Source organism: Sodiomyces alkalinus (assembly GCF_003711515.1).
Source record: "Sodiomyces alkalinus F11 unplaced genomic scaffold SODALscaffold_1, whole genome shotgun sequence".
NCBI lineage: Eukaryota > Fungi > Ascomycota > Sordariomycetes > Glomerellales > Plectosphaerellaceae > Sodiomyces > Sodiomyces alkalinus.
In genome coordinates, this window is record NW_021167079.1 from 3,963,632 (window position 1) to 3,991,450 (window position 27,819).

Sequence of the window (27,819 nt, forward strand, 5' to 3'; positions counted from 1 at the left end):
GGGACAAATAGCTTTGTGGACGCCAATTGACTACTTACCCCGCCAGCTTCGTCTCTTACAACGAGCACGAATCCCACCCGTTGGCCATGGACCATGGCTGCTTTCTGATACAGCGTGTTCAAGCTCGCGCCGTCTTGCTCGAGGCTGTATATGAGCTTCCAGTCCTCGACGATGCGCAGGCGCTCAGGTAGCATGATGCGAATCTCTTCTGCCACGTTGGTTGTGAGTAGACGAGCACTAGGTGAAGTGCTCTCCTTGTAGCCATGAAGGAGAATGGGGTCGAGTGGAGGCGGGCGGAAAGGGCTGGCGGTGCGACGAAGGTGACTTGGGACGAAGACATCATTTATGCCGTCTTTGGCCTTCTGGTGCGTCGGCTCAGTGGAACTGTGGGCTAGGTGCGGAGGACCACCGGAACCACCGCGGCTGCGACTTGGAGGTGGTTGGCGACTGGGGGACATGTCACCAGAACCGTCGATGGTGAAGTGTCGTACGAGGCCGGTCCACATGGACGAAATCATCGAGGAGGACATGGATGGGCTATGAGAGGTGTGGACGGGCGTCTGGGTGCCGGAGGAAGGAGCGGAGGAAGTGCGGTTTTCCGAAGAGAAGCTTTGATGGAAGGCCATGATTGCTTTCGCCAAGGATCTTTGATGTCGGTATAATTCTTATTACTGACACTGAGTCGATTGCGATCCGGGGGGGTTGTGTCCACGGACGTAGCTGATACTCGACGGAAAAGATATGAATAACCGTCAAGTGATGACGAAATTTAGGCCCCGATTTTGAAGGGCGGCTAGATTCGTGTGAGAGTAATATAGCTGAGAACCGAGAGGATGTCGGCGCAAGTGGTGATTGAGGGCAATATATTGGTAGAGTGGTAAATATCGTCAAGAATGCCAGGCTCTATGCATGTATTCAAGAAAAGTCGATGGAGCGGTGAGATTGATCGGCTTCTCCAAAATTCTGATAAACCGAATTGGGCGCGGGAGAAGCTGAAAGCCCGTTAGTAAACGACCCGGCGCCAATATGACATTAGGAGTTGAGTTTCGACGGGTCCTTTTTAAAGTGTCGTGTTTCAATGAACCGGACAAAAGAGGGGACTCGAAGTACGGAGTACGGATAGTTGATGTTATGCAGAGGACACGCGATTCTTTTGCCGGACTGTACTTTTTGATGCGTAGAAAAAAAAACGCAACCCCTGAAGATTCGAAGCAAAGATGCTTTAGGTAGATCTTCAGCCAACGCTTCACAGGAGAGCAATGTGCAAAATGAGGTCGGTGTGGAAGGGAAGGACGGGGGTGTAGGAGAAGAATGCCAGCTAATAAGTTAAATACAAGGTAACCATGAGCTGATGGAATAGCAACGGGACCTTACGAAGTACCTTAGGTACCTTAACGGTAAGGCTTGTATTGAAGGTGGGGCATTTAACTGCTGGAAGGGCACCGTCGTCATTCATTGTCGGTCGTTCCTGCCGTATCGGCCGGCCCCACTCCCAAATATCGAAAGTATAGGTACGAGTGACTGAGCGAAAATCGGTGTAGCGACTGATTGTATTTGTTCGCTGGAGAACAAGTAACAAGTGCCTCAACACTATGGCCAACTCCTTCCTTCCATCCTTGCGTACCAACTTCCCCTTCATTGGAGTGGCTGCCAGTTCAAACCAACCAGAACACATTCATCCCCGCCCTTCTGCCACCCTCCGTTCTCACAGCGTTCTTTTCCAACTCCCCAGCGCAACGTCTTCTCGACGTCTTTACTGAGCCGATTGGCCTAGCTAGCGCCCGGCGTCTGTTCTTGCCTCTCTCTCTCTCTCTCTCAACTCAAGCTTCCCATATTGGTATCATCAACACTCCAATTCTCAACGTAACATCAATGCCCCTACACTCTTCACATGGCCTTGCCAACGCTCCCATCGCCGTTTATGCTGCGTCTGGCTTCCCCCTTTTCCGGCACGTCAGATCGCATGGCCGGCCGCCAGTGAGGGGCCGGTGGTGGGCTGCCAGGCCCGCTCAAGCTGCCCACTAGCGGCCGGGCAGAGCCAACGTCCGGACCTGGCTCAATCCAGCAGTTCGAGCCGATACCGCTGCTGTACTTGGATACAGAACTCTGATGCCTCGCGTGCGTGGGCCAAGGGCGCTTTGGTTCGCCACTTTCCCGCTGCTCCCTCGCAAAAGGCGGGCCCAGTAGCTCGGGACGCTCAAGATCGAAAGGGTCAGATCGCCACCGGTTACGCCGTGTGTCGAATGTTTCCATGGATCCGCCGGATTCTCGGTATAGTGAATCGTACTGTGGGGAGACGGGTGGCAGCGTACTCGGCGGGCGCGTTCCGGGACCAGCAATAGTTGATGCTCGTGACCGACGTGCGTTCGCGACACGGTACGGCCCCGGCATCGCTGATGTCGAGGCGGCCGGCACCTCGTTACTATCCGCAAACGGGTTCACGTTCACATCTGCCGCTCTGGCCGGTTCTGCGGGGAGTGCGTTCGTGTCGGCAAAGGGGTTTGCGTTTGCGTTTCCACTGTTGACATTAAACCCTAGGCCTCCCAGGAAATGATCTGCGGAGACGCTGCTCCCCGTTCTTCGATTCGCACCCTGCCGTTGCTCCTCAGACCCGAGTCCCTTTTCGCTCATACCAAGTAAAGAGACGAAGTCATTCGATGTGCGTCTTTGTTCCGTGGTCTCGCTCTGCTTTTCGCGGACAGAAGCAAAAGGGTCGGGATCCAAGGTTGTGTCGTTACGGAGCCGCCAGTTGAACAAGGCGTCCGCCGTCAACCGGTCCCACCAATCTTTCAACCGGTCTTTAGTCGTCAGGATATCGCGTTGGGCGTCGCCACCACTTGAAACAGCCGAGTTATGGCGGCTATGTTGCGACATGACAGGCGATCCCGAGCGCTCCCTGCTCAACATCGTGGCCCCTGCGCGATAGCCATCTTCCCCAAGAAATCCACCAAGCTGACCACGGAAACGCTGATAGTTGTATCCCAACGCAGCCTTGAATCGAGCCGACTTGGGAGTCGGTCCCACAGATTCCTGATCGAAAACGTACGGGCGTTCTTGTCGTCTTCGCCCCTCTCCGTGACCCGAGTCTGCACTGGCACCCACCCTACGACTACGGGAACGGTGCTTTCGGAGAAACCACAAGAACACAACGAGCAGAGTCAAAAAGGCGACGCTTCCAACGACGCTACCTGCGATGGCGGCTGGCGACAAGCCCGAAGTATTACCATTGCTGCTGCTGCTGCTGCTGCTGCTGTCGGCGCTCTTTTCTTGAATGCCTTGGGGTATCCCGGGGATCTCTGCGCCGCTGTTGCTGGTCCCGGCGGCGCCCTCTCCGGGCTGACTACTCGGGGCAGAGGATGCAGTCGTAATCAAAAGCCCTCTGCCATCCGTAGTCGAAGGGGGGCCGCCCGGATTGATCTGGGTGGGGACCGCGTTTCTGTCAGTCTGACTGGTCTCTCCAGCAGGCAGCTGTGAGCCAGATACTACCGATGGCCGGATCAGGGTCGAAGTAGGGTCCGCTCCATTAATGCTACTAGCAACCGCCCCCGTTCCCGTCTCTCTCTCGGGAGGGAGCTGTGCCGAGGGTTCCTGGAGTGGAGGCACCAACGGGCCTTGGATTTGGGAGGCTTGGGGGAGGGGGATGATCGTCCGGAATGGAATAGTTGCATTATCCGGGGGCGGTTCAGGCGCTGGCGTTCTGGTGGAAGATGGGGGGGTCGTTGTTGGAGATGCAGGCACTTCCTCTATTGGCGGCAGAGGCGGAGGCGGAGGCGGAGGCGGTTCAAGGGGCGCCTGTGGAGGTTGATCTTGAGGCTGTTCTGCCTGAGGGGGTTCTCGAAATGGAACGCCCCGCTCGGGAGGTCGCTCTTGAGGAGGGGGATCCTGTTGATCGGGCAACTGAGCTCGAGGAGGGTCAGGTGGCGGCGGAGATGGGGGTTGGGTCGGCGCGGGCGCGGGCGCGTCAGGCGCGAGTTGGGCGGTTGTGATGGCTCCTGCTTTCGGCACAGCCGTGCATCGTCTCCCATTTATCGTGGTGAAGAAAAACCCATCGGGGAGGATCGGGCCAGACATTGTCGCGATCTAGTGGTGCGAGTCCAGTCGCAGCCAGATCTGAAAAGAAGTGACGCCCTTCTCCTGGAAAGGACAGAGGGAAATATGCTAGGAAAGAGAAGCGTCCAAGGGGACAAAAGGAGGCGAAGTTTCAAAGGGCGGTGATTGCCATCGAAAGGACGTGGTATGAAAAGAGAAACTGAAAAGCCAGCGAAGGATCCAGCCGACAGCGAAGCGAGACGTCGTGATCCCGTAGGAAGGGGATTTACGACGCGAACTCCAGGGAAGACAAGCTCCCCAAGTTTCTTCCCGCTCGTGAAAGAAAAGAAAAGCAATGAAAAACACGAAATGAAAAACGGAAGTTGCTGGAGGTGAGAATGTTTGGCCGACTCGACGGCGGGGTGAGAGAAGGAAGCTTGAAGAGATGGGGAAGGAGATGGAGAGAGACAGATAGACGGACCGACCCAACTCGGTATGAGGCTTGGGAGGGCATGCATGCACGTACTCCGTACCTAGGAGTACATCGACAAAATAGTGGTGGCACGAAATACTTGGCTCATCAGGCACGGACTCGGGAAGAAGCAAGGCATGTGAGGACGAATAATTGCGGGCTGGAGTTGTTTCCTTCGCTCCCGCAAAGAACGCCATAAGAGGAGAGGCCCCCATACTTTCCCTCGCACACTCTCCCCATCTATCCGCTTCCCTTCTCTTGCAAGGCACGGACTCCTCACTTCATGCCCATGTCCACGGTAAATTATGCAAAAATGGGCATGTCATGGGCCATGGGGGGCGCATGGGTTGGTTTGACGGCATTCGATCAAACGTCTGTCCGCATTGGCTTAACTCAAAAGAGCCTCGCTTGCCAATGGTCGGCATGCAGAACCCACTCCAATGGCCACGACCCCCATATGGCTCTTGTGCAGTGGAGAGTGGAGGTGGTTCTGGGGTAGGCTTCACTGTCGTTGTTCCTTTTGTTCCTTCTCGTTCCTGCAGCCCTGCAGGGGAACTATTTCCTTACGCACCCTAAGCCTAATCCAGACCAGTCACCATGCTTCTGCAACACATCTGAAGCACCCCGCAACAGTGACTAGGGAAGGGCCCCGCTACGCTTACCACTAACAAGGCACGAGTCCCGCTTGTGGCTCCCGGGTCCAGCCGCACGCGGGACCGTGACCCTCAATATATCGTTACAGAATTCCTCCGTTAGGATGTGACACACACGTACCGAGCAGGTAAAGTATTTTTTTAGCTGGCCTGGAATTTCTCCCAACTATTCGCTCAACTAGCGACTGCAATTAGCACAGATAGTATTATTATGCTTGCTTCTTTCTTATTTCGTATTTTTATATATTACTTATAACTATCTATTTACGGAGTGTATATCTATACACCGCGATATAGCTTAGTAAGTAACCTCCTTAAACGTATCTAGCGAATCTTATACTCTGTAGGCCCTCGTGTCTATTAGGTGCCTGTAGCAGTGGTCATAATAGGCCCCTAGTGTGAACCCACAGGGGTCCAGGTATGCCCAGTCTGAGACCCCTCGAGGCATAAACAAAGTAAGTCATTATATAGTAAATAGAATAATCCCTTAAAGTAAATAAGGTAGCCCTCGAGGAGTAAAAATAAGTAGTCCTCTATAAGTAGAGCGTAGTCTTAAGGAGCGAGGGAGCCTCTCCTTTAAAGGGGGAGGCTAGCGATTAATCTAATTCTTTAGTCCCCCTTATATTCTAATCCTATTATAATCCTATCTAGTTCTTTACTTAACCCTACCTTTTTATTACGGGCTATAGCCCGCAGAATAGTCCCCGGTAGTAGCCGGGACTAAGAAGCACGGACCCCCTAGCCAGCGAGGTCCATGCGATTCTATATATACTTAGCCGCCTACACACCGCGCAGGCTTTTCCCTTCCTCCTTTCCCTCCTTAGTTCGAATAATCTATATTTTCGGCCTTAATACGTGAATAACTTTTAATAAGCCGTTATATATTCGAACTTATAAGATTATAAGCTTTAACGCTTATATAAAAGGAGGTCCCGGCCACTTCGCCCCGAGTCTACGAAGGGGCTAAGGGTAAGTCGTAGGGACCTTATATAACGAGATCGATAAACGCGTGTTATAACGCGTATAGGAAGCGGTAAGGATATATATCGCCCGTATTTATAATATAATCGCTAGCCTATAAGGAGCCTTCGAAAGGTTTTAACTTAACCCGTACCTTATACCTACTATATACCCGACGCCTACCCTAGTTATCACGCCCTCGCCCTTATCTAGGCTATTAGAGGCAGAGACTATTATACCTATTCCGCTACTGCCGCCGGCACCTATACTCTTATACCGGGTATAGTAGGTCGCCGTTCCCGTAAAATTTAGTAGAAAACGCACGGAATACACCGCCTAGTCTTAGGCTATACGACTAAAACTTAAACTCGATAGGCCGCTATTCCGTAGTAATAAGGAGGCGTAGTACTTAATTAACGCGTGCTTAGATACCTAGCCTTAATAGGTGGTTAGCACCTTTTTCGGTAATAGAGGCATAAACGGTGAATTTAACCCGGAGGAATTTATAGCCTACCTTAACCGCACGTATAAGGACCGTAACGAATAAGGCCGTGCTACTAACGCCCTTAAAGCGATAAAGTAAAAACCCGACTAGCTATTCACGCGCTTCCTACCGACCTTTAAAAGGAACCTAGCGTAAGTAGGAGGCTATAACTAGGTAGACTATATTAAGATATCGTTCCTTAATAGCACCCTAAACGATAGGCTATATAATAGCCTAATAGTAGCCGATCTCCCCGATACTTACTCTAAGTAGGTCGATAAAGTATAGATAATCGCGTAGAGATAGGAGGGTATTAGTAAGTTGTACCGACTAATTCCCGTCGCCTGTAAACTAGTTAAGGATACTAACGGTGATATCGCTATAGGTAGAGTTAATAAGGTCGGCGAGTCTAAGGGGACCTAATAAAAACCTAACCGCTACGCGAATATCACGTATTAGAACTACTAGAAGAAGGGCCACGTCTAATAGCACTATAAAAGTAAAAAGGATACGGTGGCCCGAATATCCTCTTAAGAGGAGGAATCCGAAGACGTTCCCGAAGATACTAAAGACTCGGAAAAAGAGTAGCTCTAGTGCGAAATCGGGCACCGGAGTTAACGGCGCGAGAGTAACACGAGTAGGAGGAGTTTAAACCGCTACTACGAAGTAAGTTAGTATTAATCTAAGTAAGAATTAATAGTAATAGATTAATAAACGCTTATATAGATATAGGTTATAACTACTATACCGCTATAAATAAGAAGTTTACTCGAAGAATACGCTTACCGTTAGTTAATAAGAAGAAACGACTACTAAAAGGCTTCTCGGATAAGACTAAACTAGCTAGTAGCGCTAGTATTATAGTCTTTACGCTAGATATATAAGGGTATACCGAGCGCGTTTTCGTGTATATAGTGCTAGGTCTAGATTAGGATCTTTTCCTTAGACTCCTATAAATAAAACGTAACGATATAGTCCTCCACGCTAAGGAATAAAGGCTCCGCTACGGAGTAGCCGATATCGATATCCGACTCTAAGGCGAAGAGGAGCCGAAGGCAGTATAAGAGATCCGTACTATAGCACTAATAATAGGGTCTATATTCGTAGGGCTATATAGATAACTATAGCACCGGAGAAGAAAAAGATAGGAAGAGGGCTTATGGGCTATATCGTTAAAAGATATCGAAAAGGCCCTAAGTATAAAGGAACTAGTAGACCCGCGAGAATACGTCCTTAAGGGTATTATATAAGAGTTCGGCGACTTATTTACGCCCTTATACTCTATACGCCTGCCCCTATACCGACCTAGCACCGACTATAAGGTCTATTTATAAAAGGATAATAGTAGTAACAAATAAGCCTTACTATAGGGCCCGCTCTATAATATATCACGTGAAAAGCTCCTCGTATTACGGAAGACGATAACGGACCTAATAGATAAGGGATTTATTCGTGCGAGTAGCTTAGCGGCCACTGCGCCTATACTATTCGTGAAGAAGCTAGGAGGCGGCCTCCGATTTTACTACGATTACCGCGCCCTAAATACGATTACTTAGCGAGATTACTACCTACTCCTTCTAATTATAAAGATCCTATATAACCTAGCTAAGGCGAAGTGGTTTACTAAATTAAACGTCGTCGCCGCCTTTCATAAAATACGGATAGCTCCTAGGTATAAGTATAAGACCGAATTCCGTACTTAATTTAGACTATTCGAGTAGCTAGTATACCCTTTTAGGTTAATCGGCGCGCCTACGATATTCTAGCGATATATTAACTTATCGTTACGGGAGTTCCTTAACGATTTTATCTCCGCGTATATAGATAATATCCTAATATACTTAGACGGATCTTATAAGGATTATAAGGAGAAGGTATAGCGAGTACTTAGTGCCCTCGTAGACGCTAGACTAAACCTCAACCCGAACAAGTACGAGTTTAGCGTTAAGATAGTTAAATACCTAGGGTTTATCGTTATAGCGGAAAAAGGGGTATCTTATAACCCCGAGAAACTTAAGGCTATCGTAGAATAGGAAGCGCCGGTCTCCGCGATTAGCGTGCGAAGTTTCCTAGGGTTCGGTAACTTCTATAGGATATTTATCCGCGACTTCGTAGCCGTTATAGTGCTACTCACGGCCTTAACGAAAAAGAACGCCCTATTTTACTAGGGCCCCCTATAAGACGCAGCCTTTAAGGAGCTAAAGCAGAGGTTCTAGGAAAAGCCTTATCTATAATAATAGTAACCTAGAAGGAAGACCTGGCTAGAAACGGATTACTTAGGGTTCGCGCTAGGTAGCGTATTCTTATAGGAAGATAAATAAGGATATAGGTGCGTTATCGTATACTACTCACGCCGCCTTAACTCCGCCGAGTATAACTACCCGATTCACGATAAGGAGATACTAGCGATTATAAACTGCCTATAGGCTTAGAAAGCCGAGCTTATAGGCAGCGGCCGGTTCTAGATTTACTCCGATTATAAAGTACTCGAATACTTTATAACTAAAAGGGCCCTAACCGAGCGCTAACGTCGTTAAGTAGCTAAGCTCGCCTAGTATAACTTTATATTAGAGTATAAGCGAGGAGCCGATAATATTATAGCTAACGCGCTCTTATATCGGGAGCAGGATATACCTAAGGATTCTTCCGATATCCGAGAGTAGGGGAGGTCTATCTAGATAATCCCCGATATAGCTATCTCCCCCCGGGTATACCTAGTAAAGGTAATATTACCGGAGCTAGCCACGGTCTTAGAAGTAGACCCTAACCTATAGCGATTATAGAATAAAGCCAGGGCCACCGATAAGTGTTATTAAGGTGCCCTTACCGTAGTAGTAGCGGGAGAACTGAGTTTTCCCCCTAAGCTAGAGCTTAAAAGATAGATAGCCGAGTATAGAATCGACTAAGGACGGCTAATATTTCGTGACCGCCTATAGGTGCTAGGGGATAAAGAAGATAGGGCTAGCTATCCGCGATAAGGCCGTCTAGTATAAGCGATCCATAACTTAATAGTAGGCGGATACTTAGGCAGTGATAATACTATTACCTTAGTCGCCCGCTAGTTCTTTTAGCCCGGTATAAATCAAGATATTAGAAGGTTTATATGGAACTACGATATATACTAAGCCAGCCACGTATAAAGGGGTACGAAGAGAGGATTACTACGCCTACTCCCTATACTAGAGCGAATCTTCTACGATATCGCGATAGACTTTATAACGGACCTACTACCTACCCGTAAGGGTAAGTATAGATATCTATAGGTGATTACCGACTGACTCTCGAAATCGGTAACGCTCGAAGCGATAGATACTATAGATACTAAAGCCTACGCTAAACGGTTTTTACTATACTATTATAGGTTCTACGGAATACCGAAGTCTATTATTAGCGATAGAGGCTTAAACTAGACTAGCCGCTTTTAGCGATACTTTTATAAACTCGTAGGTATTAAATAACGACTAAGCACCGTATACTACCCGTAGATAGACGGAGGTCCTAAACGTATTAATTAGGAAGTTTAAGCCTATTTACGGGTATATACCTATTACGCCTAAGACGATTAGGATATACTACTACCGGTAGCGTGACTAGCCTTAAATAACCGGGTAAACTTAACGATCTAAATAAGCCTATTCTTCCTATAGCACGGGTACCACGCGAATCCTCTTTAAGTTAATAAGACTATACCGACTAATAAGCGCGAGGCTTCCGCGCAGGACTTATTAAGTCGCCTTAAGGAAGCTACCTAGTTTATATAAGCCGCGATAGCCGTTATATAACTACGCTAAGAGGAATTAGTAAACTATTAGCGCTACCCGGCTAAAAGGTTTAAAAAGCATAACCTTATATAGCTAGATATCGGTAACTACTCCTCGCTACGGCCGTCGAAGAAACTTACCTAGCTCTACTATAAGTATAAGGTTATAAAGGTTATTAACCCCTATATCGTAAAACTAGACGTCCCCTTATAGATCTATAACCGTTCCTACGTGGATCTTTTACGGCGAGCCGACCGTAACCCCTTATTAGAGTAAGCGATAATAGACCCCTAGCCACCACCTATCCGTAAAGGGCTAGATAAGGAGGAGGAATAGGTAGTAGAAAAAGTCCTTTACGCCTATACCCGAAAGCGAGGTCGCGGTAAGGTCCGGGAAGTATTAGTGCGATAAGAGGGTTACGTAGAACTAATATAGGAACTACTTAAAAGCCTACGGGAGATATAAGCGCTTACCGAATTTAAGAAGAAACACGGCCCGGTATAGTCGAATAATAGGCCTTTATAATAGTATATAAAGGAGATACAGATATAAAAAAAGGCCGACACGGCGGAGAAGAGGATAAAAACCGAGAGCGAAGTTATATTAAGGACGTACCCCCGCCTTATTTAATTTATAAGTAAAAGAAAAATAATAAAAACAACCTAAAGAACCTATTACTTAATAACTTTGCCCTTTTCTAGCTCCTCCTTTTATAAGACTATATCGTCCTCGGCGGCACCTACCTATAACTCCTCCTAAGGAGGAGCCGAGGCGAGCGTAGCCTTAGGAGTAGCCCCCGGATTATCCCTAGCGGCTAAGGGGGTTATAGCTATATAGTGCTTATATACGCGGCGCACGGAGTAAAAGAGATTACGAACCTCTTACGATATTATAGTAATGTTATTATTCTTATCCTCTAACTTTTACGATATTTCCTTAAGCGTTTTATCTATACTACGTATAGAGGTGGCGATATCGTTAAGGGCTTATACTATACCTGCTTAGAACTCGGTAGTAAAGGGTTAGGCGGCGGGGGCGGCGACGGGGGCGATAGCGACGGTAGGAGCGGGGGATAGTAAAGGAGCGGCGACGTTTTTACCTAACTTAGCTAGACTAAGGGCGACCTAAAAACGGCCGTAAGTATCCTAGAACTAGCGACGATTCTATATAGAAGAATTAGTATAAAGGCCACTAAGCGAAGGATAGGTATAAACTTATATCCTTATCGTCGGTATCCTTATTTATTAGACGAGTAGTATCCTATAGGGCTATTACGACGGCTTCCGGTCCTCTATAGTATAGCGGACGATAGGGGACTGGCGTCGAGGTTTTAGTTCAAAATAAGAAGAGGATGTCAACTAAAGAGCAGTAACTGTCGTTCGTAGTGTCTGGTCGTAGTTGCGTCGTAAAGACTTGGGCGTCTTCTTCACAAGGTAGAGTCAAGCGTAGACTAATGGTCCAGGTGAAGACTTAGATTGATCGATGTCTTATTCTCTAGTAGAAGCAAGACCTAGAATACTCTGGTATATATATTAGTAGTACTCACTTACCCCGGGTGAGCGTCCCTCGCGTGGTCACTAAGTCCCAGTAATCACTCCTCCAGTAATCACTTTATGGTGGTGAGCATCCAACCGATACACACCGTACGCTCAGTGTCGATATACCAGTGTACGATCACGTGCCAGAGCACGTGATTCCTTTTCCTGAGTCATCTTCTGGTCACGTTCTGGTACGCCGATCGTCCCAGTACGTTTTATGCCAGTGCATCCTTCGTGTTAGTGTATATTGGGCCCGTTGGCCGTAACATTACCTCCCCTCTTCTAAGCGCTGTCCCAGCGGTCGCATAAGTAGGTCGCCTTTCCCAAGTTTATTGCTTCCTGTTTTCTCTTCTTTCTTCATGGCTGACCATCATATCCGACCGTGTGCAGAAGCGTTCCGTCTAACTCGCTAATTCCCCGTCCCGTTCCACTCTTGATCGCTAAATAAAATCTGCGTTAATTAACGACCAGGGCTTCGAGGCTGTCCCCTGCACCCGTTACTTCGACCGCAGCCTTAGCTACATAATTCTTAACGATCTTGATCGTTGCTCGTGTTGCTATCGTGCAGCTCGTTCTTGCGATTCCCCCCGAATCCCGATATCTTCTGGTGACTAGTCCCCTTCCTTTGTTCCGACCGCCCTCTTTCTGACTATCACTTCCTTAGCGCGCCGAGTCAACGCGGAGCTCAAACGGCTCGAAGAGGAGGAGGAGCGTGCCGAGGAGTTATTAATCGAGCAGCAACAAAAGGCTGCTGAAGCTCTAGCGAAGCTCTCCCGTCTTCGTCGTATACGGAGACAGCTCCGTAAGAAGGGGGTCGAGATGGTTCGTAGGGACCTCGCAAATATGGAGGAGCTGGAGGAGGTGGAACGAAAGGAAGCCGAGGCTGTGGTGGTTGCGCAAGCGGCTGGTGCTGTGGACGTGATTGACTGGAATCAGATCATGGCGCAGGATATGGGTGATTTTTCGGATGTTAATTTTGTGCAGACCGTGGCGTCCGGGTCTGGGTCCTGATGGTGTTTTGTCGGTATTGCTTTAGGAGTTGCTCGCAATTAATCAGGTTATCTTTGGGCTCCTATGTGTTATCGCCGTGGTCGTAGTTTTTCCACTTTATGAAATATTCGGTGCTGTCTAGCGTCTCTCGATGATCGAGGATTCGTTCTGCTTCGTACACGTCGCTAGTATCTACCACGATCGTGTCTTACGTAAGCTTCGTATTTATAGGTGCTAGTTCGAGTAGTGAGATATAAAAGTTATTATGTATCCTTATTATAGGAGGTAGCGATAGAATGTAGTTCGTATCTGACTTTTTCTCTAGGATTTTGAATGGTCCTAATTTTTTGAAATCTAATTTGTCGCTTAGTCGTTATGTTTTGATGTTTTTGCGGATAAGGTAGACACGGTCCCCCCTTAAAAGGGTTAGTCCCTTAATCCTTAATTAATTCGCGTACCTGCTTATCCGTGTTCTGACTATCTCCAGGTCGGTTCGTAGTTCTTTATATAATTTTTTCATACTTTTAACTATTTTTATCGCTCTTAGTGCGTCTGGTCCTTCTAAAGGTTTCCTAAATACTATTAGGGTGTATCCGTAATTTGCCTCGAACAGTGTTTTCTTTATTAACTCGTTTAACGAGCTATTATATACGAACTGTGTAAGTGGCAGGTATTGCACCTAATTGTCTTATTCGTACCCTACGTAGTATCGTAGGTACTATTCTAGGACTTAATTCATGATTTCGGTTTATCCTTCCGTTATAGGGTAAAACGCTGTTAAGTACTTATGTTTCGTTCCTAGTTAACTCATAACTGCTTTCCAGAAGTTACTAGTAAAGAGCTTATCTCTGTCCGTGATAATTTCGTTTAGTGCGCCGTGATCCCTGATTAGGCGGTCGATAAAGATACTTACTAGTTCTTCCGCTATAGTATTTTTAATATATAGAATATAAAGAGTGTATTTCGTGAATCGGTCGACGATTACGAATATACTATTATAGGCGGTCCCCGTTACTGGATCTTTGGATACCGGAAATCCTGTTATAAAGTCTATTATAATCGATTTCCATAGTCCGTCTGCTACTAGTAGTGGCTTTAGTAGTCCGTAAGGTTTATATCGGCTGCTCTTTGCTTTCTAGCAAATATCGTAGTTACGAACGAAGTCCCTGACTCGTTCTTTGGTTCCTGTGTACCCGTATTATTATCGTAATCGGTGGTATATTTTATAAACTCCTTGGTGTCCATGCATCGGTGAGGCGTGTGCTTCTTTAAACATAACCTTAGTCGTCCGATTAATACTGTTTACCTCTCTATTCTTCAGGGTAAGAGCTCCTCCTTCCTATTGGAGTATGGCTTACGGTTTGGGTGATTCGTCAGGTGTTCCTAGTCGGCTGAGTACGTCTGCGCGACTATTTTCGCTCCCTTTCACGTACTGAATATGGAAGTTAAATTCGGCTAGGAATTCCGCCTATCGGATCTGTCGTTTATTAAGAACCTTAGTAGTGGTGAATTACGCGAGGTTCTTATAGTCCGTGTAGACTTATACCGGGTGTCTTATTCCTAACAGATACGGTCTCTATTCCTTAAAGGCTTCGATAATAGCTATTAGCTCTTTATCGTGGATCTAATAGTTGAGTTCTGGTCCGCTTAGTTTCTTGGATATAAAGGCTACAGGATATAGTCTTCCTTCTACGTCGCGCTGTCCGAGTTATGCTCCCAGAGCCTAGTCGGATATATCTGTTTCGAGTTCGTATTCTTTATCGGGGTCTAGTATTACTAAGATAGGTTCGCTAGTAACCCTTCCTTTAAGAGCTTAGAATACTTCCTCTATTCTTTCATTCTATTCGAAGTTAAGTCCCTTTTTTATTGCTTTAGTTAAGGGGATAGTAATCTTGCTATAGTCCTTAATAAATCGTCGATAGTAGTTTACGAGTCCGAGAAAGGACTAAATATCGCGAACGTTCTAGGGTTATAGCTACTTAGAGACGTATTAGACTTTCGCCTTATCTATACAGATCTCGTTAGGTCGTATCGTATAGCCTAAAAAATTAACTTCTTACGTGTAGAATTAAACTTTTTCTGGTTCGACTAATAGGTCGGCGTCTTATAGGAGTTATAGGATCGTGTGAACGTGTTATCGGTGTTCTTCGAGTGTCTTGGAGAAGATTAGGATATTATCCAGGTACACTATAATAAAGTAGTCCAGATATTTCCTTAGGACGTCGTTAATAAGTGTTTAGAATAATACCGGCGTATTCGTTAACCTAAAAGGCATGATAAGGTACTCGAAATAGCCTCGCTTCGTCCGAAACGCTATCTTCCACTCTTCTCCTTCCTTAACCCTGATTAAGTTATAGGCTCCTTTTAAGTCAAGTGCCGTAAACCATTATACTCTAACCAGCTAATCTCGTATTTCTAAGATAAGAGGTAGCGGATAGCGGTTCTTAATAGTTATATCGTTAAGTTATCGATAGTCGATATATAGTCGTAGTTTGCTATTCTTCTTTAGTATAAACAGGATCGGGTATCCTGCTAGTGATTATAATGCTCGGATATAGCCTTTTACTAGTATCTCTTCGAGGTATTCTTCTAAGGTATCTGACTCCTTCTGGTTCAGCCCGTAAATTAGGAAGAATTTCGGGTGTGTCCCTTCCTTAAGGGGTATCTCGTGATCGTAGTGTCGATGTTTTAGTAATCCGGTCTCTAGGTTTTCGGTAAATAGTTTTTTGTATTTACGGTACTCTGGTAATACCTTAGCGAGTCTGTCGTGGTCGCCTTCCGTGAGTCCTTTCTCTGCTTAGACGATCTAGTAGATTCCTTTGATGATATTTATTACGCGTCGGTTATCGTGTCGTCGCTGCTATCTCGAAGTCTTTTATACTTCCTTCGCCCGGGTCCCTGACTCCTGGCGGCTATCTAAGTCTCCTTAAGGCTCCTTCGTCGGTAAGTCTTTCTGCTGTTTTTGACGGATATCGGGATCGGGTAAGGTTTCCTTCGTGGTCTTCTGCTTACTCTCTAATCTCCACCGGAGCTAGCCAAGCTTCTAGTCTATATCGGGATTCTATTTATTAAACTATAGTTCGCCAAGGATAATATCCTTATAACCTATATCGTATATATCGAACTTTATTATTCTAGTCTTATTCTGGATTTTAACCTAAAGGTGTATAGTCTCCTGGTTAATAATGACTTCTTCGTGGGACTGGTTCTTCCCCGTATATAGAGTAACCTCGTACTCCTCTCCTAGGTGTTTCCTGACCTATAGTATAGAGAACTTTCTCACGGCTACTAGTAAGATAAAGTTTCCTGCTACGCCTATATCTAATAGTGCGCTAGTCTCGTGTTCGCCGAGTCGTATCCTAATATAGCAGTGCCCTGTACTGCTACGCGTTATAGAGTATATCTATTAAGTGCCTCTCGTATACTCCTTATAATAGTATGCTCCTAGTTTTTTGCCCGTTTAGCCCGATATTCGTGGGATACTTCCTTATCCACGAATCCATACTAGGTCAAGAGTTACTCTACCCGTCGTAGGCGCTTATCAAGGGTCTAAAAGCGTGACTTCTAAGTATCTTGGTCTTGTCTTATTTATTGGATTTTTCCTTACTATCCCTCGCTGGTAGCCGTAGACGTCCCACGGTAGGCGTTATCGAGGTTAATTTTAGCGAATCGAACTTAGTGGGTTTATCTAAGGGGTTCCTCCGTGAGCTAGTTAAGGATCCGTAGTTGAATAGCTTCCTCCTCGGCTAGGTTGTTTGTTTCTAGGTGTTAGTACTAAAAGTCCGTGTCGTTACCCTCGGATTCTGTTTCCTAATCTTATTCTTTGGCGACCTCCTCTTTTCGCTCCTCTATGATCTCTAAGATCTGCTTTTATCTCTCAGCTTCTTCTTCCGTCCACCCATACTTCTAGAGGATTTCGGTAATAGTTTATAAAGCTGGTTCGTCCTCGTCCCAGTCAGGGATCTTAAGGCCATAGTCGTTATCGTACTCGTTACTAGATACTATAGCGAGTGTCCTCTAGGGTCTTTTAGGGTAGTACCTAGCTCCGTCTTTCCCTGATTAGTGTGCTAGATAATAGTTATCGTAGCAGGTTACCTAATAGAGGTTAACGTGTGGTATTTCGTCCCTATAAATCTCTAGGTGTCTAATAGCGTTAATTTCCTTCTAGGGTCTTTCTTTCCCGATCGTATTTACTTATCGTTACGGTCATTCTTTTTTAGGCTTATAGTAGTCGCGTGCGTAGTGACCTGGCTTATTATAGTTATAGCACTTAACTCTCGTTATATCCTTTTTACCCTGTTTATCGTTCTATCGGTTAATATTATCGAGCTTTATAGGTCTACTATAATACCTATATAAGGTGTTTCCGAACTAGCGTGGGTATAGTTATCTCTTTCCCGAATTAGCCGTGTAGAACGGAACGCTCGTTTAATACTTCTTCTAGCGGCGTCGTTTATAGTTCCGGTTATTAATACGAATTACTATTACGGTGTATTCGCTAAACGTCTTAGGTCGGTCTAATCGGTATAGTTCGTCCTTTACTTCTTCCTTAAGTCCTTAGTAGTACCGATCTATAAGGGGCTTATCCGGGTAGCTAAGCTTTGACGAGATTTATTAGAATCTCGTAGTATAGTCTATAGCTGACTTAGTCTAACGTAGCTGGCTTAGTCGTTCGGCCGCGACTTATTCCTCGTCGGGCTAGCCGAAGATAGCGTTAAGTCTTTCGACGAACACGTCGAAGTTCTCGAAGATCGCCGTGGTCCTAGGCTTCCTTAGGATCTCTATTCCTATATTCTCCAGGTAATCCCTATAGATAGATTCGAACTATTCGTGCGCGTCTCCCGTAAGGAGTACCGCGGCACAGAGTACCTTAGTTTCTTCCGTACGGATACTGTCCTAGTAGAATAGGAGATAACCTCTAAGCTAGGTAACAAAGCTCTAAAACTGCCCTCGAGTTCCGTCATACTTAGGGGGTGTAGGGTATCTATACTTAGCCCCGATTCCAGGATAGTTCAGCTAAGCTCTTAGGGTCGTATTCTCCCCCTGAAGCTAAGTGATTATGTCGCGAATCTGCTGAAGGTCGTTGCTTCCTCTAGTGGTAGTGGTAGGCGTCGTAGTGCTCGTAGCGTTCGTGGTACGGTTATTGTTCGATATATTGGAAGAGTGGTTATTGGCTACTTCGTCGTCTTGTTGAGGTTATTCTGGTCCTTCTTCTTCGTCGGAGGAACTGGATTCTTTAGACGATGATTCTTCTTCAGATGAAGTGACTTCTTCTTCCTGATGCGAAGTAGCTTCTGTTCCGGGCGTACTGCTTATTAGCTGTCAAGGTCAGCTTACCGAACAGGATCGATTAAAATATTACGACGGCTTCCGGTCCTCTATAGTATAGCGGACGATAGGGGACTGGCGTCGAGGTTTTAGTTTAAAATAAGAAGAGGATGTTAACTAAAGAGTAGTAACTATCGTTCGTAGTGTCTGGTCGTAGTTACGTCGTAAAGACTTAGGCGTCTTCTTCACAAGGTAGAGTCAAGCGTAGACTAATAGTCCAGGTGAAGACTTAGATTAATCGATATCTTATTCTCTAGTAGAAGCAAGACCTAGAATACTCTGGTATATATATTGGTGGTGCTTACTTGCCCCGGGTGAGCGTCCCTCGCGTGGTCACTGAGTCCTAGTGATCACTCCTCCAGTGATCACTTTATGGTGGTGAGCATCCAACCGATGCACACCGTACGCTCAGTGTCGATATACCAGTATACGATCACGTGCCAGAGCACGTGATTCCTTTTCCTGAGTTATCTTCTGGTCATATTCTGGTACGCCGATCGTCCCAGTACGTTTTATGCCAGTGCATCCTTCGTGTTGGTGTATGTTGGGCCCGTTGGCCGTAACAAGGGCGTTAACGGCGTTATAGGTAATAGGCGAGAGCTATATCGCTTATTAGTTACGGTTACTATACGTATAACCGGTATACCTACCTTGGAATACTTATAAGTACAGTATAAGTATTTATAGTATTTAGCATTAGCCCTAGCCGCGCTAGGGCCCGACTAATAGTAATACTCGATACTATATTCTTATTTATATTACCGGGTAGCGTACTACGCGTAGGGGGTGAGTCGGCGGGGACTTAGGGGGTTTTTAGGGGCACGTCTTTTCTTAGCGGGGGGGGGTTTTAGGGTCTACTTATCGTTAGTTACGGCCGACCTTATAACTATAGTAATAGGGGCTATAAAATTATATCGTTATCACTACTACCCTTATAAGGGCGCTTACTAGGTAAGGCGAAGTCTAATATCTACTAACGGTTAGCTACGGCACTAAACCACGAGTAAGGGGAGTGCTAACTTACGGTAACGAGGATATAGGCGGCTTAAGTTATAAGCTATTACTTAGCGACGTTAGTTATACTGCCACGGGACCTACGAAGTATCTTAGGGCTACTTATAGCGTGGAAAAATTAATTAAAAAAAGAAAACCGAAAAACTTACCTAAAAGGAAGCTATAGAGGGGGAAGAAATAGGGAAAAACGAGGAATAGTGGGAGGTTTATTTTATTACTCTTCCTACACTCTTTAGGTGGAAGGAATAACCCCCGGTTATATATTCGGTAGGTATATCGTTTATAACGAGCACGCACGCCGGCGAGGGGCCCGCGATAGCACCGCTATATAAGAGCTCCTTTATGCTATTTTAGCCGTGAAAGGATCTTAGCTACTACGGATTACCTCCTTTCGAAAAAGCCTTTAATAGAGCCGAATAAAGGAAGCTATTTTCAGATTCTACGTAGGGAGGCCAGGGTAATACGAGGTTATAACTGTGCGACCACGACACGACCGCGACCTCGCCTCCGGCGGGGGGGGGTATATTACGGGCTATAGCCCGCAGAATAATCCCCGGCAGTGGCCGGGACTAAGAAGCACGGACCCCCTAGCGAGCGAGGTCCGTGCGATTCCACACGTACTTAGCCGCCTACACACCGCGCAGGCTTTTCCCTTCCTCCTTTCCCTCCTTAGTTCGAATAATCTATATTTTCGGCCTCAATACGTAAACAACTTTTGACAAGCCGTTACACTTTTTACTCTTTACGACTATCTATTCAATATTTTAATCGCTCTACCCTTAAGGGCGCGAAGACCGTTAAGGAGAGTCACTAATATATCTAACTATTATAAAATAAACGATCCTACCTTCGATTTTAATAAGGCTACTAGTTAGTTTAAGCGGTAGCTCCACGATAGTAAGACCGCCTTTATAGAAGACGCCTACGACCCTACGAATAAGGAAGATAACAGGGTCACGCCGGGAACTAATACTACTCCTACCTCTACCACCGCACCGGCACCTATTCTTACCCCTATACCTACTCCTATCGCTAGGATTACCTCTATTACTACTATTACCCCTATTACCATTCCCGTTCCTCCTAAGGCTATAACTATAATAGGACCCCTATATAATCCTAACCTGCCCCTATATATAAACGTTAACCTAGCTACGCTAACGGAGAAATAACTAGACGAACGCGTGAAGTGGAGATAGGCGTAAAACCACTATATGCGTAAGCTCGCTTATCTCGCTAAGCTTAAGGCGGATACTACCGCTATCGCCGCCGCCGTTACTAATCCTAACCTAATCAGCACTACTACCTACCACTATATAGCTAAGCCTTAATATCGTATTATCGTAACCCTAATAAGATCCTAATATACCCACGATATATCCACGATATCCTCTATACACGGATCCGCTATATAGGCTAAGTTAAATTTTCCCCTTCTAAAATAGGATAGTATATCCTAGGCTAAGTATTGCACGTTTATCTAGGAGACTAACTAGCGGTTCGACGTGGATTCTTAATCCTTTCCCATAGATACTATAAAGAACTACTTCGTTATATTATACCTCCCCCACCACCTTAAGGAACGCTAGTAGGCTAAACTACGATATAAGTACTATAGCGACTCTAATAGGGTTACCTAGGCCGCCCTATAGGCCTAGCTATCCTGTTAGGTTAACGATAACGATACCCGTTTAAGGGAGGTAGCGGTATAGATCTAGAGCGAGTCTATCTTATCCTAAAAAGAGGGAGAGTCCTATGCTAAGTTTATATAACGGTAAAAAGCCCTAGAGTCAGAATTACCGGGCGAGCTCCTGGACTAATAAAGGATTTAGATAGTACTAATAAGAGTCCTTCTACCTATTCGGGACTATATAGTATCTATAGGGGTTCCTAAGGACTACTAGGATCTAGCCCCGGCCTATTATAGGGCTAAAGCCTTGACTGTTACCGATAGCCTAGCCGTCGCTCGGATAGACTTTTAATCCGCTACCTAATAACGTTGTTTCCGCTTACGTGCCCACAGTTATAACCCCTACGCCCTGGCCACCTACGGTTTTACTAGTATCCCTATATTTACCCCTACGTCTACCCCTACGCCTATACTAGCCTTTACTCCTAGCCACCCTATACGCCCTAGACCGTCATTATACCTTGATTCTATCACTTACTATAACTATAGCTAAAAGGGGCACTACGCTATTATATACCCTAGCCCCTATTTCGAGTAACGCTCGAGTAATAGTAACCCGAATACCTAACCGGTATAACGGCTTATCAAAAGTTGTTTACGTATTAAGGCCGAAAATATAGATTATTCGAACTAAGAGAGGAAAGGAGGAAAGGAAATGTCTGCGCGGTGTATAGACGGCTAAGTATATATAGAATCGTACGGGCCTTACTAGGAGGTCCGTGCTTCTTAGTCCTGGCTACTACCGGGGACTATTCCGCGGGTCACTACCCGTAATATCCCCCCCCCCGCCGGAGGCGAGGTCGCGGTCATATTATAATCGCACGGTTATAACCTCGTATTACTCTAACCTCCTCGCGTATAATCTAAAAATAGCGTCCTTTATTCGATTCTATTAAAGGCTCCTTCGAAGGGAGGTAATCCATAATAGCTAAGATCCTTTTAAGGCTAAAATAGTATAAAGGAGTTCGTATATCGTGGTACTGTTACGAGCCCCTCGCCGGTATACGTGCTTATTATAAACGACGTGCCTACCGAATATATAATCGGGGGTCGTTCCTTCTACCCGAATAGCGTAGGAAGGGTAGTAAAATAAACCTCCTACTAATCTTCGTTTGTCCCTATTTTCTTCCCCTTCTACAGCTTCTTTTTAGGTAAGTTTTTCTCTTTTTTTTTTTAAATTAGTTTTTCTATACTATAAGTAGCCCTAAGATACCTTATAGGTCCCGTAGTAGTATAACGAATATCGCCGAGTAATAGCTTATCTTTTAAGCCGCCTATATCCTTATTATACTAAGTTAGTACTCCCCTCGCTTATGGTTTAGTGCCGTGGCTAACTGTTAGTAGATATCCGACTGTATATCGCCTTTACGAGGGCGATAGTAATAACGATATAAGTTCACGGCCCTTATTACTACGGGTTATAAGGTTAGCCGTAACTAATAATAAGTAAACCCTAACCCCCCCCCCGTTAAGAAAAGATATACCCCTAAGAACCCGCTAAGCCCTTACCGACTCACCCCCTATACGTAGTACGTTACCCGGTAGTATAAGTAAGAATATAGTATCGAGTATTACTACTAGTCGGGCCCTAATATAGCCAGGGCCGATGCTAAGTATCACGAGTATTCGTGCCGTACTTATAAGTATTTAGAGGTAAGTATACCTATTATACATGGGGTGACTACGATTAACGGGTAATATAGCTCCTACCCGCCGCCTATAATACCGCTAATACCCTATAAGATACTACTTATTCTATAAATACGGATACCGATAATAAGGATATAAGTTTACCCCTACTCTTCGCTTAATAGCCTTTTTACTAATTCTTCTATATAGAATCGCCGCTAGTTCTAAGATACTTACGGCCGCTTTTAAGTCGCCCTTAGCTAGGCTAAGTTAGGTAAGAATATCGCTAGTCCCTTATAATCCCCTGCTTTTACTATCGCTATCGCCCTTATCGCCGCTCCCGCTCCTATCGCCGCCCTTATCCTTATTCACGCCGCTGCGCTATTGCATAGGCAGGACCACGACGTGGTCCATAGGGGATCCAGGGGGGATCCACTCCCTAACTAAGGGCTTCGGACCTTGGGCATCAGGATATAACAGGGGCGGATACCGGAAAAGACCGGATAGGATCCAAATAATATAGTACCCATAATAGAGTCTTCACTACCTAAATTAAGGGTATAAAAGACTTATATAGATATAACTTAATATAATATATACACACGAGATTTCTGCTCTAGTAAGTTAATTATCTACGTGCTATTTAACGTGCGATGGTTATAAGCCCCGTTTATAACGCCTAAACGATAGATATTAATAAGGCTTCCCCTATTCTATTATAAAGAAGTAATTATATTTATATAAGCACTCTTAAATAACTACGATCGACCTAATTAGAGTATTTAAGAGGTTAATTAACCTACTTATTAATTAACTAACCGATAAACGATAAACTATTAAAGATATCTTCTAATATATCTAACGGTGAATAGAAGGCGGCCGCTACTACCCTTGTTAACTAGAGGGATTAGGTAATATAGGAGCGCGCCGTGCGCGGTAAATCTGCCTCCTACTAGGAAAACTATCTTAATCTAAAGCTAAGCGACGAGGAGGCTAAGGCCTACTTATTTTTTAAGCCTACGCCACCTAATATCTGTAAATACGAGGCCCTCGCCATAGACCCTAACACGGAGGAGGCTATAGCTATTACCGTCACGGCTACTCTATTTTCTACTATTATGCTAGAGGGCGATAAGGATATCGCGGACGCCGCCGCTACCACGGCGGCTATACCCGCCGGTAAGAAGAAAACGGCCGCCCGCCGGAAGGCTATAGCTGTAACGAAAGAACTACTAACCAGGACGCCTATATCTATTAACGACCTCTTTAAAAAAAGACGTACGCGTTACCTATAAGATCGCCGCGTATACCGCGAAGAAAAGGCAGACTATAACGCGTAGTAGAAGGAGTTTAATAAGGTACGCTCCTATATCGAAGGGACCGTCTATACTACGTTACGTAGCCTCCTAGCCTAGCTATAGGATAATACCGTAAATAACCTACGGGCCTAGATTACTCTCCTATACGCGTATATAGGACTAATACCTATAGACCTCCGTAAGGAAGCCCTGGTTATATACCGATAATACACCACGCCTATAAAGGCTATACCTAAGAATATAGACGCCTAGGTAGTAAGCTAGAAAATAGCGATAATGCACTATAAATATATAGGCGTTTTAGAGCTATTAAGCGCGGATTATTAGGCGGAAGACGCGTTAAAAGCTATTAGACCTATCGCCTAGGAATAGAGTAATAACTACCTAATAAAGAACTATAATAACATTACGGAAAACGAGCTAACGATTAACGACTTCGTAAAGGCTTTACGGGCGGTTCTTAGTAATATAAAGAGCCTATAATCCTCTACTATAAAGCCTAGAGTCGGGAGAGGTACCTTTAATACCCTTAGGAACCTCCCCGATACTAAGGATACTACTAATAACAAAGATAATAAGAAGCGTTCTTATAGCGATACGTCTGTAAAGGCTATCCCTCCCGTAACGAGGAGGCTTTACGAGATATATAAGAACCCCTATACTACCGCCGCCTATTAGTATATAAGGCCGGATATACGCCCTTATACCTAGCGTGACCGCGAGGATATTATAAAGGTTACGGAAAAGAAGATACGTAACTATAGTTTTAAAAGCCGCGTAGATACCACGATATAGAAGAGGCGGGAAGTAGTAGCTGCCACCGCTAATAAGATAAAGGAAGTCTAGGAAGATTAACTCTATAATACTACGCTTACTACTATAATAGTTTATAAAGACTTATCCATTACCGCGACGGGACTAGGAGCCTACCTAACCTAGGGGGTAGCGCGTTATCGTATAACGATACTATTAAGATTATAATAAGAATAAGGGGTATCCCTTTCTATTAACTAAGCTAGAGCGCTATTATACTACGCGATCCTAGATTTAGGATTGTTAATGTATATCTTTAATAATTAAGGCCGTTTTATAGCTATTAGACTACCCACGGATACTTTATTCTTATCCTTTTAGGTAGATACTCACGAGGCTCTTATCCTCGGATACGGAGATATTAAGCTACGTATATAATTCTTATCGGGCACGAAGAGGCTATTACGCCTCTATAATATCGTATACTATAAGGAATTTATTACTAATATTATCTCGGAACGCTAGCTATGCCTATAAGGTTACTGCTAGGATACCGTAAACGATATTATTATTAGCTCCGCCGATAACCGGCCTATCTATAAGCTACTAGATATCCACGGCTAGTATATAATCGAGCGCGCGGAAGCCACGGCCGCTACCGTGTTTACGGTCTTAGTAAGGCACCCGCGCGATAACCCGTAGGGGAGATCACAATAACCGCGGTAACCGTAGAAGACTACGGTATAATAGTGGCACGAACGCCTCGGCTACTACAGTACCGATACTCTCGCGAAGATTATTAACGCTACTTAGGGGGTAAAGATAAAGGGACCTTATATAACGGACTATAACGCGTATAGGTAATCGTAAATACCTATATAGATCCGGCGGATACTATCCTTTTACCCGTTAAAGCCCGGAGAGGCCCTAGATATTAATTTTCACGATTTAAAAGAGGCGGAGCCGTTAGTAGGCGACCTCTATAAGTCTATTATATTCGTTATAGACGTATATATAGGTTATATATAGGATTACTACCTATAACAAAGAGACTAAGACTTTATCCTATACGCGTTAAAAGACGTTTTTACCCTACTTAAGACCTAATTCGATATCCGGCTATGTATCCTATAAGCCGATTCCGAGATATTTTAGTACCTAGAAGTCGTTACTTTCCTCGCTGCTAAGGGGGTAAAAGGCTAGCCGTCGGCACTATATTTATAGGATTAAAACAGCGTTATAGAACGGATTAAAGGTATAGTTAAAAGAAGGGCGAGGGCTATAAGGATTAAAGCTAATCTGTCTATATTTATCTAGCCTAAGATTTTTAAGACTACTGTGTATCTATATAATAGGACGCTATAATATATTAACGACTAGCGAACGCTATATAAAGACCTACGCGGCCGTTAACCTAACCTTATATACCTACGAGCTTACGGCTATAAAACCTTTATGAAAACGCGCGATACCTAAGTTAAAAGGAACCGCCTATGAAGGCTAGAACCGAAGGTATAGATCGGTTATTATATCGGATACTAATCCTTAAATAGCTTCCGTATTTAGCTACTATACCTAACGGATACTATTACTATAAGAGATATAGTCTTTAACGAAGATAAGATATTCGACGGTAGGATTAAAATGCTATAAGCTATAGCTTCCGCTAAGGAAATCGGGGAACGCCTATAATCTATCCGTATTACTTAATCTAATAAGACCGCGAATAGGCGACTATTAAGGGGTATAGCCGTAGACGTATTAGATCTTAAGTCGGAAGACTCTAACGCTACCGCTATTACTACGGATAAAGGCGAGGCCGTTATTATTACTACGAGAAAGGCTATTACTATTACTATAAACGAGGTTCTATATCTATAGCCTAATACCTAGGCTATAGATTTAGAACCTCGTAACTCTAACACTACCGTTATTATTACGGGAGAGGCTGTTACTATTACTATAGACTATATTACTGCTATTACTACGGATATTACTATTACTATAGGAGAAGACTATACTACCGCTATTATTATAGGAGAGGCCACCGCTCTTATTACGGATACTTTACGGTTTACTACTACGAGGTTTAAACCGTTTCCCACGCCTCTAATATCCCCGGAAGATCCCGCGCGCGCGTTCCTTATAGCGTTAGCGGTAGTTAGGGGCGTTAAGGTGGAAGAACACGATAACCACTAACGGATAACCGGGGATACCCTTAGGGGGTGCCTGTCGGCTACGCGCCTATTACCCGCGCGCCTATCTATCGTAAGTATCTATAAGACCGAGAAGGTGCAGAATAATAACGCCTAGAAGGCGTTCTTTAATACTAGAAGGACTTAAAACCCAATACGCGCGAGGAAGTAAGCTATTAACGATAACGTCGGTGTTATAGATTCCCCTTATACCTCCTAGCTACTATCGCTATCGTATATAACCCGTGAGGATCTCCCGCCTCTACTAAACCACTACCGTGATATACGCGTCCACCTATTACGGGAGCGGTGGTTATAGGCTGAGGGGGAATACCTTAAGGGGTACTAATAGATAGGCTATTAGCGGGAGGTAGGTAGTAATTAGGCTAATAGGTAATAGGTCCTCGCTTATAGGTGGGTATATACCTATAAATTTAATAAGGAGGTCACCGTCCATAAGTGTAAGGCACGCCTTATAGTCTAAGGGGATTAATAAAAACGGTTAAAGACTAAAGACAATTACGCCGTAATACTAGCCTCGCGGTCTTTCCGTATACTAATAGCGATCGCCGCCTAATTTAACCTAGATACTACGCCATATATGCTAGCCTGCTCGTACATGGAGACGGTACGGAGTGCCATAGTTTGTTTCTAGCTTAGTCAGATAGGTAGCTTAGTCAGGAGACTGCTAAGGTATATCTATTATACCTCTGCAGGTAAGCTCGTAGAGCTTACGACCTCTCCTTAAATCTATCTTCAGTTCTTATATCTTCTTAACACGCTTCGCGCTATAGCCGTAGTTACGGCCTAATAAATAGTAGCAACTATTTACTTCCGATCATCGCTATACCATACCCTATTGTCTTTTATTTAATCTGCTAATTCCTGAAACGCGAACGCCTCCTATTAGCAAACTCGATAATCGGTTATATCCGTTAACCCTAGCGGAGCCTCTAATTAATATAATATAACCCGGTAGTACGCCGAGATAGCTAAGTCCTATA

The 27,819-nt window shown here is 45.0% G+C and overlaps 3 protein-coding genes across 3 annotated transcripts in view; all 3 read right to left on the reverse strand.

Moving 5' to 3' along the window:
* Positions 1-986, reverse strand: part of SODALDRAFT_374998 (TLD-domain-containing protein) — a 1,730-nt gene extending 744 nt beyond the window's left edge. Inside the window, exon 1 of the mRNA XM_028614719.1 lies at positions 39-986. Coding sequence (XP_028470535.1) covers positions 39-626 — 588 coding nt within the window. The 5' untranslated portion in view covers positions 627-986. The remainder of the gene's footprint in view (positions 1-38) is intronic.
* A 498-nt stretch (positions 987-1,484) lies between these two features.
* SODALDRAFT_326885 (hypothetical protein) lies at positions 1,485-4,564 on the reverse strand. The gene has a single exon (XM_028610289.1). The coding sequence runs from the start codon at positions 4,069-4,071 to the stop codon at positions 1,888-1,890; it is 2,184 nt and encodes a 727-aa protein (XP_028470536.1). The 5' UTR covers positions 4,072-4,564; the 3' UTR covers positions 1,485-1,887.
* Positions 4,565-17,936: 13,372 nt separating this feature from the next.
* Positions 17,937-27,457, reverse strand: SODALDRAFT_354914 (hypothetical protein; the record flags this gene model as incomplete). The annotated part of the gene is made up of 4 exons (XM_028613766.1): positions 17,937-17,979; positions 18,066-18,195; positions 18,708-18,742; positions 27,435-27,457. 4 exons carry the CDS (start codon positions 27,455-27,457, stop codon positions 17,937-17,939), a joined length of 231 nt encoding a protein of 76 aa, XP_028470537.1.
* Between the last annotated feature and the right edge of the window lie 362 nt (positions 27,458-27,819).

Coding starts and splice junctions, on each gene's coding strand:
- SODALDRAFT_326885 (XM_028610289.1), bottom strand. CDS start 4,071: ATGTCTGGCCCGATCCTCCCCGATGGGTTTTTCTTCACCACGATAAAT.